Genomic DNA, 18790 nt, shown 5'->3' on the forward strand with positions numbered 1-18790 from the left:
GATACTAAACGGTAATTGTGTTTTATGAATAAAATAAACAGTGGCAGAAAGAGCTTCTAAATTGTATAATTATTTATTTGTTAGTCATTCAAAATGTTACTTGTTTACAGTAACCAAAAGATTGAACCGGACGTATAACAAAGCAGCTCAAATAAAGTAGAATTGCTCAGTAACATAAAATACAATATAACAAGACAAAATTGCGCAATAAACTATGGATATGAAGTGGTCACATTTTTTAGCAACATGAAACGGCAAATGTAACTGGGTTTTATGTCATTGCGGGAAAGTGACTCGGCAGGCCAATCGAGCATTTGCGCCTGCCAGGCTAGTTTCAGGGTAAAAATAGCCCTCGGCGCTGACCGGTGCACGGCTCTGGAAACACATTGACGTCCTCGCCGCGCCATCTTTAGAAAACACTGAGCCCAGCACTGAATGCAACTTCATTTTGCTCGTTTGGGAGAGCTGCTCACCTTACGGTGCGGTATATTCGGTTTTCCAGGTGATGTACTGTTGCGTCAGTCTTACTTTTATGCGCCGTTTAAACTTGCTGAAAATGTACCGCTCACTTCTTGCAGTAAATTCTTTGTACATGTCTGCGGCTAACGCTAGGTGACTTGCTAATGCTAATGCTAACGCTAGGCCTGCCGTTAAAAAGATACGGTGGGGGGGCGTGTGAAACTTTAACGTGAAGGTCCACGTTAGTGAGTGTGTGTAAGCGTCGATATTTGTTATTTTTAAGCATGAAAACGTGAGTCTGCTGTCCGCTCAACCAGTCGACCGATACTTAATCGCGCGGTTAGCTAGCCGAGGCTAATTTGCAGATAATGCAGTAAGTCGCATGGTAACTGTAGCGGTACTTTGTTTGTATTGTATTGATTAAGTGAACTTTTATGTTGCATTTAAAGAAGCCACCCGTGTGTTTAATTTCTGCTCCTGAATGAAGTTACTAGTAAGGTCTTAATGGTCAGACTGGGGGTTGTTCGATTTTCTGTTATCCTTGTGTTCATACCTTGTTTCTCATTTTCAGGTGATCATGGGGATCAAGGTACAGCGCCCTCGCTGCTTCCTTGACATTGGAATCAGCAATGTACTTGGTAAGAAGGAGAAATTTCTGGCTGTTTTTTGGTACTTTAAGCCTTGTGTGGTGTGTTTACCAAGAAAACACACGTGGTTTATTTTCTTTCGGTCTTCTTTCAGTTTGTTTGTTTTTTTTCTTTCTGTGCCTGCTTTTACCACACAAGATTCCCACGTTGTTAAATTTCAAGTACCTAGCCCTGTCAGGTACATACAGACAATATTCATTTCTAAATTATTGACTAACAAACTTGTGCTTAAAGTGCTTTGTCAATATTGTAGAAAATGTTAAACTTAATCATCATCTTGACGACCTGAAGCTCTGACGACCTGTTTGCTGCTGTCTGTTGCTGAAAGGCAGTGGGGAGAGGGGACACTTGGGCAGTGCATTTATTGCAGCATATAATGTGTTTCCTGGATACACTGTGCTTTTTCAGCATTCAAAGATTGATGGCACTGTGTCAGAGCACTGGCTATGAATTTCAGACGGATCAGGCCTTAACTTAACAAAAAAGTTATCATTAGTTCTTTTCATCTTTTCTTATTACCCACAGCTACATCCACTTCTCTCAGGCCTAGGCTACTCACTAGGGCTGGGTATCATCACTGATTTCTATAATCCATTCGATTCCGGTTCTCAAAGTCCTGATTCGATTAAATTTAGCCTCAGACAGTCAGAAATATTATAATTCTGATCATTTATCAGTACTGATACACATGAGACTTCATCAGAATTGTGAACATCACAGCAGATTCCTTTGTGTGAAAGCAACTGAGAATAAAACACAGAAAAACATGAAGGAGATTTTCCTGGTCTGGCTTTTTATAGCAGATAACCTTAAAAATATTCTGCAATATTCTGTAATTTTGCATAATTTTAAGAAGTTTAAATTTCTTCAGTATTGAACAGCAGAAATTAGGCTTTCTTGTCCGAGGTCATTTAAGTGAAAAAAGAAAAAGACAGCGCTGTAAACAACGGTAGACTGGTGGGTAATAAGCGAATGAATAATGCAGAAAACAGAGATTTGAGACGGGAAACTGTTCTTGAAGTACAGAGAGAGAGAGCTGTGCATGAAGTGTGATTTTTATCGTGGTGGAAGCAAAACAGCAAAAGTAAGAGGGAATTCATGACGACATTGATCAAATGTGAAGCGTAGTTTGCTGCTTCTTTTGCTGCTGGCTCAGCGAATTTTGGTTGGAGAGAGACAAAACCTCAGAATCAGCGCAAAAAGACGTAAACACAGCGCGGACCCGACGCATCAGAATCGCTAAGCTCCGACAGCGTGTCCGTGTTCGGGCCGCCGGGTGAGAAAGCCGAGAAAGACAAAGCTGATTCTGATGCGTCGGGTCCGCTCTGTGTTTACGTCTTTGTGTGGAATCCGTTAATGAATTGATATCGCTTTATTCAAGCTACTCACCTCTCTCTTCCACCTGCACTTTCAACTGGACCGCGGCCAATCAGAGAGGTCCCGCCCCTGACTATCTCTGATTGGTTTAGTCCACGATAGGGGCATAATGTGTGTCTGTTGTTGACCACACGGAGAGTTGCAGAGATTTTTTTTTATTTTATTTTTTGTTACCCGAACAGTTGGTCGCACAGGTGCGACCAAATTTTTTTTTTTTAGTCGCACCACTGAAAAATTTGGTCGCATTTGCGACCAAATTGGTCGCACTCTAGAGCCCTGCCTGTCTTCTCTCACATTATCACACATTTAACCCTGTGTGTTTATTTTCTTCTGGTCTATCCCAGTTGCAAATCATGGATTGAACACAGCACATAAATAGCTTTGTCTGTGTGGCTGTTGATCTATCAAGATAGCAGAAAGATTCTCTGCTCAGAAGACCTGAGTGAACTTTAGGCGAGAGAGAAAATATTTAAGAGGGTTTTTTTTTTGGGGGGGGGGGTGCGTTGCCTGTAATGAATAGAACAGGGCAAACAGTAGGGTGGGAAGAGAGTGAGGGGACAGACAGCAAGCTGTCAAATCCAAGTCCTCTGCAGTGAGGACTATAGATGGGTTGCATGATCAACCAGGTGAGCAAAACAGCACCGTTAATTCATAGTCTGAAGACTCAGTTAATGCTGACCAAAACAAGCTCGTCAGCAGCTGGCAAAGGGAAAAATATGGATGTCAAAAAATGTGAAGTGAAGGCAATAATCTTTAGTTTTGTTCAACAGTACTGTGTAATCTGCCCTTGAAGACATGAATGGGTTAGTAAAGTGTTTCAGTACATGCACACTACACACTGTTTATTTAAATTTGCTGAAAATAGCCTCAGTGTAGTCTGGAACTACATCAATGCCAGTTTATGTTATATTGTCAGATGAAAGTGATGATCGCTTAAAAGCTCCATTAGGATTACACACATCTACACAGTCCTTTTATTAACATTATTGCCATTTCCTGTTCAGATCCTGAACTCTAGACCAGGAAAAACTTCTTTTAGAATGGATGGATTTTATTTTTATTTTTATTTTTTGTGCATTTTCTGCAAGAAAGCAAGCAGTCTTGTGTCATCACAAATCTTATCATCCTTACTATTAATTGAGGCATTTGATGTGTACTAGTAAATTTAAAAATTAATTACATTTTGTGCACCTATCCACACCTGTAACACCTGTTCTTTTGTAAAATAGGTGTTTGTATGGATTAAATTATAATGATCAGCGCTCGCAAAATCGCTAGCCCGACGTCCCGGAGCTAGCGATATCTCCGGTCGGGCGACCAAAATCTATCTCAGCCCCGCCCGTCGGGCTATATGATGGCCTGACGGGCGGGGCTGAGATAGATTTTGGTTGCCCGACCGGAGATATCGCTAGCTCCGGGACGTCGGGCTAGCGATTTTGCGAGCCCTGATGATGAAACTCACAGACTGACAGTGCAGTGAATGGATACATAACCTCGTCTGTGTGGGTTTTTGTTTTTTTCCTCTTTTTTTTTTTTCTCTTCTTCTTGTTTGGTTAAAGAGATTATTGTGTTGTGTGATGATTAACTCGGTGATTCACACTTCTCGTAACCACTGATCAGTGTGCTCCGTTGTACTTTACACAGAAGTAAATTTCTCTGATCTCACTGTCTCCTCGCAGTTGGCAGAATCGTGGTGGAGCTGTTTGCAGACATCTGTCCCAAAACCTGTGAAAACTTCAGGTGTCTCTGCACAGGTGAATGAATTCACTCAATAAAACTATTCCACAAATGATGTCAATTAACAGCACAGGTTATTAATCAGATCTGTGGTTTGGTCCAGGTGAGAAAGGCATTGGGAAGGGAACTCAGAAACCGCTCCACTACAAAGGATGCCTTTTTCATCGAATTGTAAAAGACTTCATGATTCAAGGAGGAGACTTCAGTGAAGGTGGTTTTACAGGACTTGTGAATTTTATATTTGACATGGAAAGATGGTGTTACTGATGAGTCAACATATTTTTTTCATGTTTTTTTTTTTTTTTTTTGTTGTTGTTTTTTTGACATCATAGGTAATGGAAGAGGAGGCGAATCCATTTACGGAGGCTTTTTTGAAGGTAAAGAGGCCACTGTGAAAGCTGTCAGTTATTATCCAAACTGACTTTGGCTTCAAGATGTCAGTACAATCTTCTCCTTTTCCCCCCAGACGAAAGCTTTGCAGTCAAACACAACAAGGAGTACCTCCTGTCAATGGCCAATCGGGGTAAAGATACAAATGGATCCCAGTTTTTCATGTAAGCAACATCTGTTCCTACCTGTAATTGGCCTTGTGCATTATTAGTTGCATTTCTGGACTTTGAAAGTGATTAAATGCTTCTTCTTTTTTTTCCTTGAATATCCTGCTTTCACATCTCAGAACAACAAAACCTTCTCCACATCTCGATGGGTAAGTGCCTCCCAACTACATTTTGAATTATTAATTGATCCTGTTATGCACCATGCACGCAGCATGTAATGAGGCATTGCTGCCACTTTATTTTCTCAGTGTGCATGTGGTTTTTGGTCACGTGATCTCTGGCCAAGAAGTCATTCAAACCATGGAGAGCCAGAAGACGGACCCCAACAGCCGACCGTACGCTGAGGTGAAAGTTTTGAACTGTGGAGAGCTCATCCCCAAATCTAAAGGTGTGTTTAAATAAAGTATATTCAAAGTTTTTTGTTTGTTTATTTTTAAAATGAGTTTCGGTCATCATAATAATGCTGTTTATGTTGTTGCAGCAAAAAAAGATGCAAAAAAGAAGGAGAGGGCCTCATCAAGCTCCAGCAGTAGCTCCAGTGACTCTGAGAGCTCCTCAGAGTCGTCCTCCGAGAGCGAAGAGTCAGAAAAAGAATCCAAGAAGCGGAAAAAGAAGGCAAAGAAGCAAAAAAAGAAACAGAAGAAGGAGGACAAGAAGAAGTACTTCATTTATTTTCACCTTTTCACTGTCTGCTGTGTAAATGGCACCAAGTGTCTTGCTACTGACCCACAAAATCTTTACAGATCAGAAGCTGAAAGTGCTGAAGAGAAAGAACAAGACGAGTTGGTTACATCTACAGTGCGTCCTGAAGAAATCCCACCCATCCCTGAAAATCGATTCCTTATGAGGAGAAGTCCCCAGATAGCCCAGAAGTCAAAGGAGGAGGTTAACAAGGATCAGCGAAATAAAGACGAAAGACCGAGAGAAAGGTGTGTTTGAGAGTCAGTCAATATCACAAATATCAAAAAGTAATACAGTCTGTTCATTTTCACGCCTTCCCTCCCCTACAGTACTGGCGCAGCTTACAACTCTCAATCAACATATCACAGAAGACTGGTGATGACTCGATCTGGCAGGAAGATAAAAGGCAGGGGTCCACGAGTAGGTGGACCAAACATTTTGCACACGTTGCGTCATACAGCAAGATTAATTTATAACAAGCTTTGTTTTGTTTTTACTTATGCACAGACATGTTGAAGATGCTGTGATTTATGTTTCTCCCATCTAGAGATACCGGACCCCATCACGCTCTCGTTCAAGGTCTAGAGATCGTTTTCGGCGCAGTGAAACTCCCCCACACTGGCGACAGGAGATGCAGCGTCAGAGGATGAGGGCAGTCACAGGAGAGCGATGGATTAAGGGTGACAGGTAAGATGATATCACCTAAACTCAAAGATGTTGTAAAGTTGAAGAAGTTCCCTGTAAGCAGGACTATTTTTTTTTTTAAACTTAATCCACTTTAAAGCTCTTGAGGAGAAATTTTTGTTGGGCTCCATATTTCAGATTTAAAAATCATACATTGCAGTGTGCATGTATGATTTTTACTGTCTTTGCATTGCTTTATATTAAAAAATATAAAGCAATTGAAAGGGCAGTAAAAAGGTTGTGAACACTGCAAATGGATCCTGCCAATCAGCAACTTTAGCTCCGTTTCCTCCTAAGCTGGTAAATATTGACACCTCTGCTGTGCACCTAGCAGAGATGAAGTGTTTGTCATAAAACGGAGAACGTGCTGAGCCTTGAGCCTTGTACCTGAGATGACCACAGACATAAGCTGTTGGTAAAATGCAGTGACCACTGAAAAAGCATGAATATTTAAACTGTTGGAATATTATTTCCAACATGTATAATGATTTCATTTCTATAACACTTTTTAAAACTTTTAAGGGCCCAAGCCATTTCTTTTGAATTACAGTACCTTTGAAACTCTTAATACATAAAGATGTGACATACTTTTTTTTTTTTTTTTTTTTTTTAATTCATAAATGAGCCATGTGAGTGGCTTTTTCTTCCCTCAGAAATGACATAACTCAATTTGACCACTGTCCAAAACCCTTAATCAGAATTACTTTGCAGGGCAGGGAGAGTCCTACTAAATCATTTTTGTTTCAGATATGCGCATGTTGTCTTGTGGTGGCTTCCATGACTCTGACTCGTCCTATGAATTTTGTCTGTTAGAAAAATTAAATATTTTCAATCCCAAATGCATACTCAATATGAATATTATTGACCTACACACCATAGAGTTGCATGTGGTATATGGTACATACTTAATAATAAAATTCACATATCACATGATATCCCAGTTTCAGGGTGAAGAAGTCACTTAGCTGAGTGAGATGTTTCTCCCACTAAAAATGCTGCATCCAGATGAAATTACCTGGATTACTGAGCAGGCATCAACATTATATCACATGGTGCATGTACACTCATTGGCCACTTCTTTAAGTACACCTTGCTAGTACTGTTGTACCCCTTTTTACTTTCAAAAATGTATTAGTTCTTCAGTAAGGTGCAGGTCACATTCCTCAGACATTTTGGTTCATATTGGCATGACGGCATCACACAGTTGCTGCAGATTTTTCAGCCGTACGCCCATGATGAACTTTCACCACGTTCCAAAAGTGAGATCTGGTGACTGTGGTGACTATTTGAGTACAGTGAACTCATGATTTGATGATTGAGCTTTGTCACATGGCACATTATTCTGTTGGAACAACCATCAGAACATGGGGTACACTGTGCTCATAAAACGACAGGCATGGTTAGCAATATTCAGGTGGGCTAAATACACTCAATTGCTGTTATGTGATTGACAGATTATATATTAGCAGTTAAACAGGTGTACCTAATAAAGTGGCAGGTGAGTGGATTTGCACTTGATTATATAACAAAACAGAAAAGTTACTTTTTAAAAAACAATTTGTCTGCCAAATTGATGTTTTGTCTAACTCCTAAAGTTTATTATTGTTATTATTCTTTTTCTACTATTTCTTTTACAGAGGTGACATGAATGAGGGTCAGGATGAGGCTGCTAAAGCACAGAAAAGAGAGAGACGGACTTCCAGTTCAAAGGCTGAACATGCAACTGAGGGTAAAAAAGACAAGAAAACTCGATCTCATAGATCTAAAAGTAAGGAGGAAGATACTGTAGAGAAGGATGACAAGCATGATAAACACAAGGCAAAGAAAAAAGATAAATCCCATAGTCGCAGTAAAAGCCGAGAAAAGAAAAGGTCAAAAAGCAGAGAGAAGAGTCACAAGCACAGAAGTGACGAGAGGAGAGGTCGCTCAAGGAGCAAAGATAGAAATGTTCATAAGAAAGAAAAGGAGGCAGAATCTGATCACAGTAAAGACAGAAATAAGGGTCATGAGTCTGACAAAAAGCATAAAGAAGACACAAAAGGTAGAAATGGTGAGAGAACCAGGACAAAGTCCAGAAGTAAAGAGAGAGCTGCCAAAAAGGATGAGCACAGATCAAGCAGCAGAAACAAAGACAGAGGTAGGACTTCAGCATCAAAAGAGAGAGAAGAAAAAAGAGAGAAGGACAGAGAGAGGGTCAGAGAGCGCAGCAGGAGTCGGGAAAGAAGACACAACAGTGAAAGGGAGAGTAAGAGACAAGGAACATCCCGGGATAAAGAACATCGAACAAGAAGCCCAGACAGAAGTAAGGCTAGGGACTCGCACAGAGGCAGGCGCTCGAGAAGCAGGCGCTCGAGAAGCAGGAGTGGCAGGCGAGACCAAAGCAGGGATCGATCCTCTCATAGAAAAGTCAAAGACAGAGAGGCTGCCGGCCAGAGGAGGAGACGCAGTAGCAGCAGCTCTGAGAGTGACAGAGAAGAAAAAAAGAAGAGTCATAGGAGCCCAGATTCTAAAAGAAGAGACAAGTCCAAAGACCGAAGGAGCCCGGCCAGCCAAAGACCAGACAGTACGAAAAGCAAAGATAGAAATGATAGCAAGAGGAATCGTTCGGGGTCTAGCTCCAGCTCTGACAGCAACTAAACGCGTGATAATGTTCTTCTTATTTTTTACAGTTTACATGTAGTACGCAGCGTCAGCATTCCATCTACAGTGGGGCACAATCACAGTCCTCATACAGTACAAAATAAACAGTTCTGCCAAAGATAACATGACTATAAAGGGTTCCTCAAAGCTAATTACTTGACTGTTAAATAACTGTGGTATTCAGATAACGGAGACTATAGAAAAGACCTTAAATAAAATGGCTCATACCTGCAGGTGCAAACTGTAGCATCCTCAACCTTTGGCTGAAGTTTGGACTTTATGGGGATTGTGGGTTTGTCCACCACTGAGTGTGTAACACAGTTAACTGGTAGCTGACATTTTGGAGCCATTCTAGAAACAAAAGATTTGTAACTACAAAGTGTGTGTACTGCACAGGCAGGGCTGTAAACGTACCAGGTATTCTTCTAAATCTTACATTATTTAATCGCGTGAAGTCAGACTGGAGGCAGGTTTTCTTTTTATGTTGTTTTTTTTTTTTGTTTGTTTGTTTGTTTGTTTTCTGAATTTTACATCATGTGGTAAATTCTGTAATTCCGTCTTGACTTTAAATTTTCTCTGATTTCAGTTTGTTTTAAAACAAAAAACGTTTTTTGTTGTTATTTTTAAAAAAGAGGGGGAAAAAAAGATTTTGATGGTATCCTCCTCACTCAAGTTATTTTAATGTCAGTCAGCCTGGAAGGAAACACTCATGTCTTGCATGCTCATCTTTGTCATTGTGTGTCAGATTATGTACACACATGATGTCTCTTTTGTTTGTTTTTTAAACATTTACTGTAATTCTGTTGAAAGAGAAAATGTTAATGCCAAGCTGTTAAGTATAAGGTAAAAGCAGTTTGTTTCTGTTCTGTTTGGTTCAAACTGATTTTAAGAACTGCTGGAGTGTTTGATGAATTAAAAGGCTTTGTTTGATTTTAAGTCATTGTTTTTTGTTTTTATTCTGTAAATGTTGTCCCAATCACATCAGTGTTAAGTGACACTGAATTATTACCTTTTAGTGAGTCATTAGTGGTTGTATCACTCTGTCATTGCAGTGGAAATCAGTTCCCAGAGGTTATTTATGGTTTGGATGAGTCATCTTTCCATCATTTCAAATAACAAATTCTGAGTGAGGTCCTTTTGCTCCCTTCAAAGCAAGGGAGTATGAATTCTGTTTGTCTTAGTCTAGTGTATAAGACTAAGACAATGCACTTTTAGTATATAGTGCTTGAAGTACAAAGTTCAGGATCATACTAATTCTGAAAGAGCTTAAGTTTCCTTTGGATCATCTCCAAACTTCAGAGCAATATATTAGTTATTGGGGCACATAAGCACGTTCCCTGTTTGAGCTCTTTAAAACGTTGTTTAAGGAGAACATTATATGACTTCACAATGACACAAAAAGATTAATGTACTACACTACATTTCTATATTAACCACGCTGACGTCAGCATAAAGCAGCAACGTTTTAGGGTAGCCCTTTCCCTTTAGGGCATTGGTCATGTGGTTCCCACAGTTTGTGTCGTGGCCCCCTAGTGGGATATGAAAGTACTGCAAGTAGGGCACAAGAGGTTGAGTTACTATAGTTGTGGGAAGGCTGGCTTACCTGTGCTCAGATGAGCTAGTGGATTCAACCCAAGGACCTTCTTGCATTGAGACACCAAAGTGAATCACTGGCTTTTTACCACTGGTCTCATTGTTTAGTGGATGTTTACCATGACTAAAACCTTCAAAACTTTACGGTTTATTAAATACAACATGGGCTCCCTAGACACAGGGAGAGTAAGGAGGCACCATCAGTATCAACATGTTTTTAGCATGTTTGAAAGCAGGTTCAAAAACCTCTGAGAAGATTAACTCTTGAGTTTTTAGTCCCAGAAAACCTGAGTATGTTCTCTCTGAGTTCAGCTCGTAGGCCATCATCAGTGGACCTCCGTTACTAGGATTCACCATGGCAACAGATAAATAAAGACCAGAGCTTCTATATAAAATCCAGTGGACTAATACGAATCTTAGTGTGGTCAGTAACAGCATCATCATCATCATCATCGTTTATTTATATAGCACTTTAAAAACACACAAGGCTGACCAAAGTGCTGAACAATAGAAACATAATAGATGCCATAAGAATAATAAATACGATAAAATAATAAATATAGCAAAAACAATAAAATATAAGTAAATACAAGTCAGTCAACCACTGAGTCAAAAGCCAGTGAATAAAAATGCGTTTTCAATCTGGATTTAAAAACCATCACTGATGTCGATTGCCTAATGTGAAGAGGAAGATTATTCCAAAGCTTAGGAGCCACAATAGAGAACACTCGGTCTCCTCTCAGTTTCAGCCGTGATTTGGGGACTGAGAGCAACAGCTGCTCAGCTGACCGGAGCGAACGAGTGGGGACATAGGGCTTCAGCAAATCAGACATATATGCAGGTGCCAGACCATTTAAAGATTTAAAAACCAATAAAAGAACTTTAAAATGAATCCTAAATTCAATTGGAAGCCAGTGCAGGGAGGCCAGGACCAGAGTAATGTGCTCAAATTTCCTTTTACCAGATAAAAACCGTGCCGCAGCATTCTGTACTAGTTGCAGGCGTGTCAGAGTGCCCAGTCCAACCCCTATTAAAAGGGAGTTACAATAATCCAAGCGTGAGGTTATAAAAGTGTGGATGACAGTCTCCAAGTCACGCCTTGAAAGAAAAGGTTTAACCTTCGACAGACGCCTGAGGTGATAGAATGACAATTTCACCACCCCATTCACGTGGCCATCAAAGGTAAGTGCAGAGTTGATTTTTAACCCAAGATTGGTAATCGAGCTCTTCAGGTGAGGGGTCAGAGCAGCAAGGTCAACATCAGGGATATCAGAGGAACGATTGGGGCCAAACACAATTGCTTCCGTTTTACATTCATTAAAATTTAAAAAGTTTTGAGCCATCCATGACTTAACATCACTAAGGCAATCAAGCAGGAGTCTAATTGGGGAGCTATCAGAATGACTGAAAGGAAAATAGAGCTGGCAATCATCAGCATATAGATGAAATAAAGCATTGTGTTTACGAAAGATCGCACCCAGTGGCAGGAGATACAATGAAAACAGTAATGGCCCAAGAATAGATCCCTGTGGTACACCCCATGACAGAGGGGCCACAGAGGACGATGATGAGCCCAACTTAACACAGAAGCTCCTGTTTGAGAGATATGATTTTATCCACAGGAGTGCCAAGCCAGAAATGCCCACACAATGCTGTAATCGAGAGATCAGCAGGTTGTGATCCACTGTGTCAAATGCAGCAGTCATATCTAGTAGTATAAGCACTACATGTTTACCACAGTCTGTCGCTACCAGAATATCATTCATAACCTTTATGAGAGCTGTCTCTGTGCTATGAAACAGCCTAAAGCCGGACTGAAAAACTTCAAACATTTGAAAGTTGTTTAGATAATCCATCAGCTGAGTGTGAACAACCTTTTCCAAGATCTTACTCAGAAAAGGAAGTTTAGAGATGGGTCTAAAATTTGACATTACTGAAATATCTGAGCCTGGCTTCTTAAGTAAGGGATGAATAACTGCATGCTTAAAGTCACTTGGTACTTGACCTGACAAGAGGCTGGTATTGATTATGTTCAGAATATGTGGTCCAACAGTAGGAAACATCTCTTTCAGAAAACGGGGATGAACGACATCATTCGGAGAACCACATGGTTTAGCAGTTAACACAAGCTTCTCTAGTTCAGGTAGAACAATTGGTTGGAAAGCAATAAGCAAATTTAAACAGGGAACATGCACAGCCGGGTCAACAGAAGATACAGTGGAGGGTCTCAAACTAGAAACCTTATCCACAAAGAAATTAAGAAACCTATTACACATAACCTCAGAAGATTGCAGAAGAACATGATCCTCTGCATTCAGTACAGAATTAATGGTATTATACAGAACACGAGGGTTATGTGAATTAACAGCAATAAGTTGTGAAAAATAGGAGTTTTTGGCGGTCTTTACTGCCCTCTGGTAAGCTTTCCAGCTCGTCTTAAGAGCTTCCAGATAGACGTACAGCCTGTCCTTTTTCCATCGTCTTTCACATCTCCTACATTCTCTTCTAATGGCTCGAGTAAAATCAGTTAGCCAAGGGCTGGCCTTGGGTTTACACTGCCTGAGTCTTAGAGGTGCAACAACATCAAGGGCAGATTTACAAACAGAGTCCAGATGAGATAGTAATCCATCTACGGAGGACGACTCAGAGGGACTGGACAGAGTGACATTTATATTAAAGTACCGGATGGGAGAAAAGAGCTTTGTCCACTTATTCATAATCACAGACAGCTTCAAATATACATTGCAGTTTACACTCATCATGATAATTTGGGGCTTTTATTGATTTCTTTGAACTGTTCTTTTTACAGGTTGAAATGATTGTGCAGCATACATCTTTAATAACTTTAAAAAAAAAACAAGAACTGAGTACACAAGTTTTAATTTCATTTAGATTCGTCTAAACCACACAGGGTCAAAATTATACGTACATCTCAGCTAATCTTTGCTTAAATGTCCCTTAGCAAGTTGCACCTCAAACAGACCACAAGCTGCACCTCTACAAGCTGAAGTTCGTTTAAAATGGTTGGTTTCCTGGCATAAATTTGGCTTTTTAAGCCTAGTTCACAAATTTTCGATAGGATTGCGGTCCAGACTTTCAGAAAGCTAGTCCAAAAGCTTAATCCTTGCCTGCTTTATTCATTCCAACACTGGTTTTGATGTGTTTGGGATCATTGTCCTGCTGGAACACCCAGTTGTGTCCAAGTTTCAACGGTCTAGCTCTGAATTTGAGATAAAGTTGAAGAATTTGTCAATAATCTTCCTTCATTATTCTATCCACATTGTGCAATGTAACAGCCACAGAGCACGATGGTACCACCGCCATGCTTGACAACTGGTAAAATGTTCTTAGGTCTGAAAGTTAAATTTTTACTCCTCGAAACATACATCTTGTCATCTCATTCTTTGTTTCATCTGACTGTAAAACTTTTTTCTAGAAGGCATTTGGCTTTTCGTGTGGGCAGCTGCAAATTTCAGTTCAGTTTGAAGGTGTTGGAGATGTTTGGAGCTTTTTTCTTGGTTGTCACCCTCTCATTCCATAGGAATGTAAAGCTGTCTTCACTGTGGATAGTTCAAGCAGTTTCTAGACATGAGTATTGGTGGTTACTGGGTTGATGCTGAGCATTTTAAGAGATTTCCTCCAATCTGAGGTGACAGTTTGGATTTTCAGGCAGACCATGGCATTGTGTGCTATATCTGAAGAGTTTGCACTTGCGTACAGTTGTTTGAACTGATGATCCTGGAATCTGCAGTTGTTTAGGAATGGAATGGAGCTCCTTGGACTTTGCCATTGTTCTGAGTATTGGTAAATCCAATGAGTGCTGTCAAACAAATCCTTTCTATGTTGGCAAAGAGAAACTTCCAGTTTTAATCAAACATGTTCACTAATGAGAAGTTAATAGGCCCGGCCTTGTGAAGTTAAAATACATTGTAGAACCTTCAACAGCACTTATTAAAAGATTTAAGTGATTGTATGTATATACTTGAATCTTCATTTTTTTCCCTGTCCAAATCTGACAGGGACAAAATGCAGGTGACATTAGGGCGTTCGGGATGTGGATGTGAGACCGAGTGTTTCGGCTGATTCAGGTGTAGGAGGGGTTTGTGAGTTTGTTCATGAAACCTGATAGCAAGCAGGTTAGGTTCACACAGCCTGACTCAGGAACAGTGTCTCCCTCATATCAGAGTTAACAAACTCACACTTACTGAACCTGCTTTCTGGAAGTGCACTCAAACTGGATGTAACCTATCACCATGTGAATCCAAGTCTTCTCTTGGCATCCTGAATATCTACAGCTTCGTGAAGCTTTTTGATGTTCTGGGTGGCCAATGACACATATTTGGGCATCTGAGCTCCAGTGCGGTCCTGAACAAGGTAACTTGGCCTGACTCCACTAAAAACAGGACCGGACCCACCTCCGATCCCTTCCCTTGCAGCTTTACAAAGTGGAAACACATTTCGCTGAGCCTCTGCTGCAGCATTGATGATTTGCTGTGAATACTGTTGGAAGCGGTTTTTCTCTTCAGCGATGAGTTCTGCATTCTTCGCTTCAAACTCATGGTCCTGTTCTCTCAGCTGCTGAAGTCTGGCACTTTTTTCAGCCTGTATTTGCAAGGCAAAGGCAAACGAGTTTCAGTGAAAAAGGTGCAAAGTTTCTGATTAAAACTTAAGTTTTGGCCGACATTACCATTTGCGCAGCATTGAAGTCTTGCACCTCTCTTTCTTCTTCTCTGATTTTCTTAACCTTTAGTTGCTGCTTCTCAGTAAATATTCTGTCACCCTCTTTCTTGGCCTGCAGTGCTTCTTGGGCCTTCTTCCTCTCTATTTTGTCCTTCTCCTCCTTCTCTTGTCTCTGGTAAAACAGTTTGCATTACAGACGTGATTAAATTTTGTCAGCAACAATATGGATTTCTCTACACAGAAAAGACACATTGGAGGATATATATACTGTGATGGTATATTGAAATAAATAGAGCTTGTGTACCACTTTGGAATATTTAAACATCTGCAACTCAGGGATCTTCTAACCCTAACCCATGTAGTTTACGAGCACCCAAAGCTGTTGAGCTCATAAATAAAGCTCTTAAGAAGACATGGGAAAGTGATTTAAATCTGAAACAGGATGAAAAAGAATGGAAAATAATGTGTACGAGCAGTAAAAGGTATTTAAGGTACGACTTATTCAATTTAAGATCATGCATTGACTTACTTTCTGTATACTGTTGAATACCATTATAAATGTGTCCATTAAAAATGAAGAATGCATTTACAACCAGACATTTATGTGATGAGATGTGTTGGGGCAGGAGAGAGGATTGTGTATGATTTGTTATTGTGTTTTTTTTCTTGTGAGTTTAAATAAAAACTGTTAATTGGGGGGAAAAAATGGCACGACATTAAGAAAAATTGGACTTAGAGGAACACACTGGATGTTTCATGCTCAGTTTGAGATACCATTAGCTCTCTGTGTACACCGATGGACTTCAACATTGCAGCTTTCTTCTCATCCTCCTCCAGTTGCTGCTGCGCCTGTTTTGCCTCGCTCTCTGCGACAGCCTTTGCGATCTTCTGCTCCTCGCTGACAGCTTGCTCCTGCTGTGTGACCGTCAGTTTGTTTATGATCCTTTCTCTACGCGTCTGGGCCTCTCTAGAGAAGAAAATGCATATGAGTATCCATTATAATTAAGAAGATGTAGCACTGGAGATACTTTGATCCAGAGCTATTTATTGATATATACTGTTTTACTCTGTCTTACCTAAGCAGCTCTTTTTCTTTTTCTTTGCGCAACTTCATGATTTTTTGCTTAGTAGAAAGAAACAGTTTCCTTTGCTCCTCTTCAGCTTCCTGTTTCTGAGCATCTGTGGCTCTTATGAGGTCTCTGTTGGTGATATGCTCCTGTAAAATGCATTAAATAAACTTAATGTCCAGTGAACTAAATACTAGATAAGATTCAGATAAGAGCCTACCTGATGAGCTTGCATGAGGCTTATTTTCTGATTTGCTTCTCTTTCTGACTCCATCCTTCGCTCCAGCTGATGCAGCGCTTGGAGACGCTGGATTTCGTCTCCGTCCTTCTTGCTCTCCAGCTTCTGTCGCTCTCTCAGCAGCTCATTTTCTTTTATTCTGAGGAAAAGTAATCATATAATTGTCATTGTCCTGGGGTTGTGGTGTTTTGGGGATTTTAAATTCTTAACACATACAGCTGGAGCCTGATTGTTAGGTCTTACTGGTTTCTCAGGTCTTCTGCAGCAACCTGTCTCACAAGCTTCCTCTGCATTGCCTTCTCCTGCTCCTGTTTCAAGGCTTCATCCTCTCTAGTCTGTACCATATGCAGAAATGCTTTGTCCACATCTATATTGGCACTCTTTCTTCTTTGTTTAAGCTCAATCTGAGCATCTCTCTCCTTCAGCACCTCTGTCAGCAGGAGTGCACTCTGTGGAGGAAGTAGTAATCATTTGTTAGGTGAAATTGTGCAGTTTTATACTCAAGTGGCAGAAAAAGGCATAAGCGAGACTAACATGTAGTCCTTTGACTCTGTCGGTTTGACAGTAGAGCTGAGTCTTGGCTTTTTCAATAATCTCCTTCCGCCTCTGCTCCTGGTATTTTGCTTCTTCTAAATCAGCCAGTCTCATTTGCTCCTCCTCAATTTCCTTTCGAATCTTCTTTTCCTGCAGCCTTTTCAGCCTTTGTCCCTGTGACAAGACATAAGTGTACGTAAGATGCAGTGTGTTTTTGCCTTTGTGTTCCAGCTCTTTTCAACCTAGCAAGTGCACATGACTTTATTAGTATAAATTTAATCTTAGGAAATATCTCTCAACATGGAACTTACATGGAGGGTATCAGGCCAAAGTTTCACCACCTCCTGTGACTGCAGGTGTAGGTTCTCTCGCTGTTTAGCTGCCTCTCTTATTCTCTTCTCTTCTTTATTAACCCCACACAGTTCATCTTGAATCCTCAGCCATTCAGTCTTACTTAAGACAGTAACATGTCGGAGGTCTGGTGGCTGCATAGCTCTAATGGCTTCATCTGCTGACACATTAATAAAGAAATTACCATTGGAGCATGTGCTACAGCAACCACTGATCACACCAAGGTTCCTACTACGTCCCTAGAAGATATTATACTCATATAGAGAAGAAACCACAACATCCCACTTGTCAAATAACTGACTTTCATAGCTGTACTTCTTGGTTGAAGTGAAGTGAAGCAGGATCTTGGAAAGACTTTAAAATCAAAAGCACTTATACGCTAATAGCCTCGACAAACAAACAGCTTAAAAAAATGAGCATTACATTCGGCTCCATTCTAGAGTTATTGGTTCAAATAATGGCTTAAAGCGGCTCTTCTGGTAGCAAATGTTAACTATATAACTACACTGAATAAACTTTGAAATGTTTGTTTGGCTCTCACCGTTTTTACTAGTTCCTCTTCGACGGCCGTACAGAACCACCGCTGCCATTCCTGTTGGATGGAATGGCTACTATTATAGAAAATAATGTCAAATATAAAAAACAAAGTAAAGGTTTTATTTAATTTTATTTTATTTTATTTTATTATAGTTGTAAGCTGACGTTCGTCAGACTGTCCGCTCTACGTAGCCTGCGTTTGTTGCGTGGTATCCAGGCAATGACGGAACCAATCAGAATCATCCTCTGAATACTGATAGGCAGAGTCCTCGGAGGGTCAGCGGGGCTCAGGAAGTGATAGCCGGAACACCGGCAACTGGAGTATGTGAACACGGAGAGATCTGTTTTCTCAAATTAGTAGGCAATAAATCCATTGATCTACACTAGTTTTACACAGTCAAGTGTATATATACACACTTGTATACACTCTGAATTCATTATGTAATAAACTAGGGAAAATGAATGGCGTGTCACACGTTTTTTTGTGATCTTTCCTCAGTTATACACAATTTCTGCATCGGGATGCAGTTCAGTTATCTCACTGACACCAAGAGGAGAAAAGTGGTTGTCTTAACTTAGAAAGAACAATCATGTCTATGGTTTAAAACAACATCAAATATGTAACTTAATTTTTTCTAAGCACCACATTTGTACTTTTATTTTTTTCTTACAAACATAGACCAGAACGCTGTGAAGTACAATGTTTGGTTTATTAAAAATAACAAGCAGGTAAAGTTTTTCTCATTGCAGTCTTCAGGCGGAGTCCTCCTGTGATTCACGTGCTGACAGTTAGTAGAACTGAGCCATAGTAAAACTGGCTCAGTTTTACTACTCTGATGTGTCAAAATTTGCCCACTAATAAAGCCTGTAGTTATGAAAAAAATGTTAAAAGAGTAACTGAAAGTAATGGATGAATGGTTCATAAAGCTTTTGTTTACAGTATACTAATTAAAGATGATGGGAAATCTGATGACAAAGATGGAGTCTCTGATTTGGACACTGATTTTG

General features: G+C 40.2%; 2 protein-coding genes across 3 annotated transcripts; one reads left to right on the forward strand and one right to left on the reverse strand.

Moving 5' to 3' along the window:
* The first annotated feature begins 385 nt into the window (after nucleotides 1–385).
* On the forward strand, nucleotides 386–9718 carry ppig (peptidylprolyl isomerase G (cyclophilin G)). Of its 2 annotated transcripts, none has more exons than XM_063499483.1 (13): nucleotides 386–479; nucleotides 1031–1097; nucleotides 4163–4237; nucleotides 4324–4431; nucleotides 4553–4597; nucleotides 4687–4774; nucleotides 4897–4926; nucleotides 5026–5165; nucleotides 5259–5436; nucleotides 5521–5706; nucleotides 5788–5878; nucleotides 6006–6145; nucleotides 7780–9718. In XM_063499483.1, the coding sequence occupies exons 2-13, from the start codon at nucleotides 1037–1039 to the stop codon at nucleotides 8777–8779; spliced, it is 2142 nt and encodes a 713-aa protein (XP_063355553.1). In that variant the 5' UTR covers nucleotides 386–479; nucleotides 1031–1036; the 3' UTR covers nucleotides 8780–9718. The 2 variants fall into 2 exon arrangements, with proteins under 2 accessions (XP_063355553.1, XP_063355551.1); XM_063499481.1 differs by having other exon boundaries at nucleotides 398–502.
* Nucleotides 9719–13180: 3462 nt separating this feature from the next.
* Nucleotides 13181–17889, reverse strand: cfap210 (cilia and flagella associated protein 210). Its single transcript, XM_063499486.1, has 9 exons — nucleotides 17787–17889; nucleotides 17206–17402; nucleotides 16895–17068; nucleotides 16604–16809; nucleotides 16343–16499; nucleotides 16132–16271; nucleotides 15830–16022; nucleotides 15063–15227; nucleotides 13181–14977 (listed from the first exon to the last, which is right to left on the reverse strand). The coding sequence occupies exons 1-9, from the start codon at nucleotides 17833–17835 to the stop codon at nucleotides 14624–14626; spliced, it is 1635 nt and encodes a 544-aa protein (XP_063355556.1). The 5' UTR covers nucleotides 17836–17889; the 3' UTR covers nucleotides 13181–14623.
* Nucleotides 17890–18790: the final 901 nt, after the last annotated feature.

The sequence above is a fragment of the Pelmatolapia mariae genome, linkage group LG16_19 (assembly GCF_036321145.2).
Source record: "Pelmatolapia mariae isolate MD_Pm_ZW linkage group LG16_19, Pm_UMD_F_2, whole genome shotgun sequence".
Lineage (NCBI taxonomy): Eukaryota > Metazoa > Chordata > Actinopteri > Cichliformes > Cichlidae > Pelmatolapia > Pelmatolapia mariae.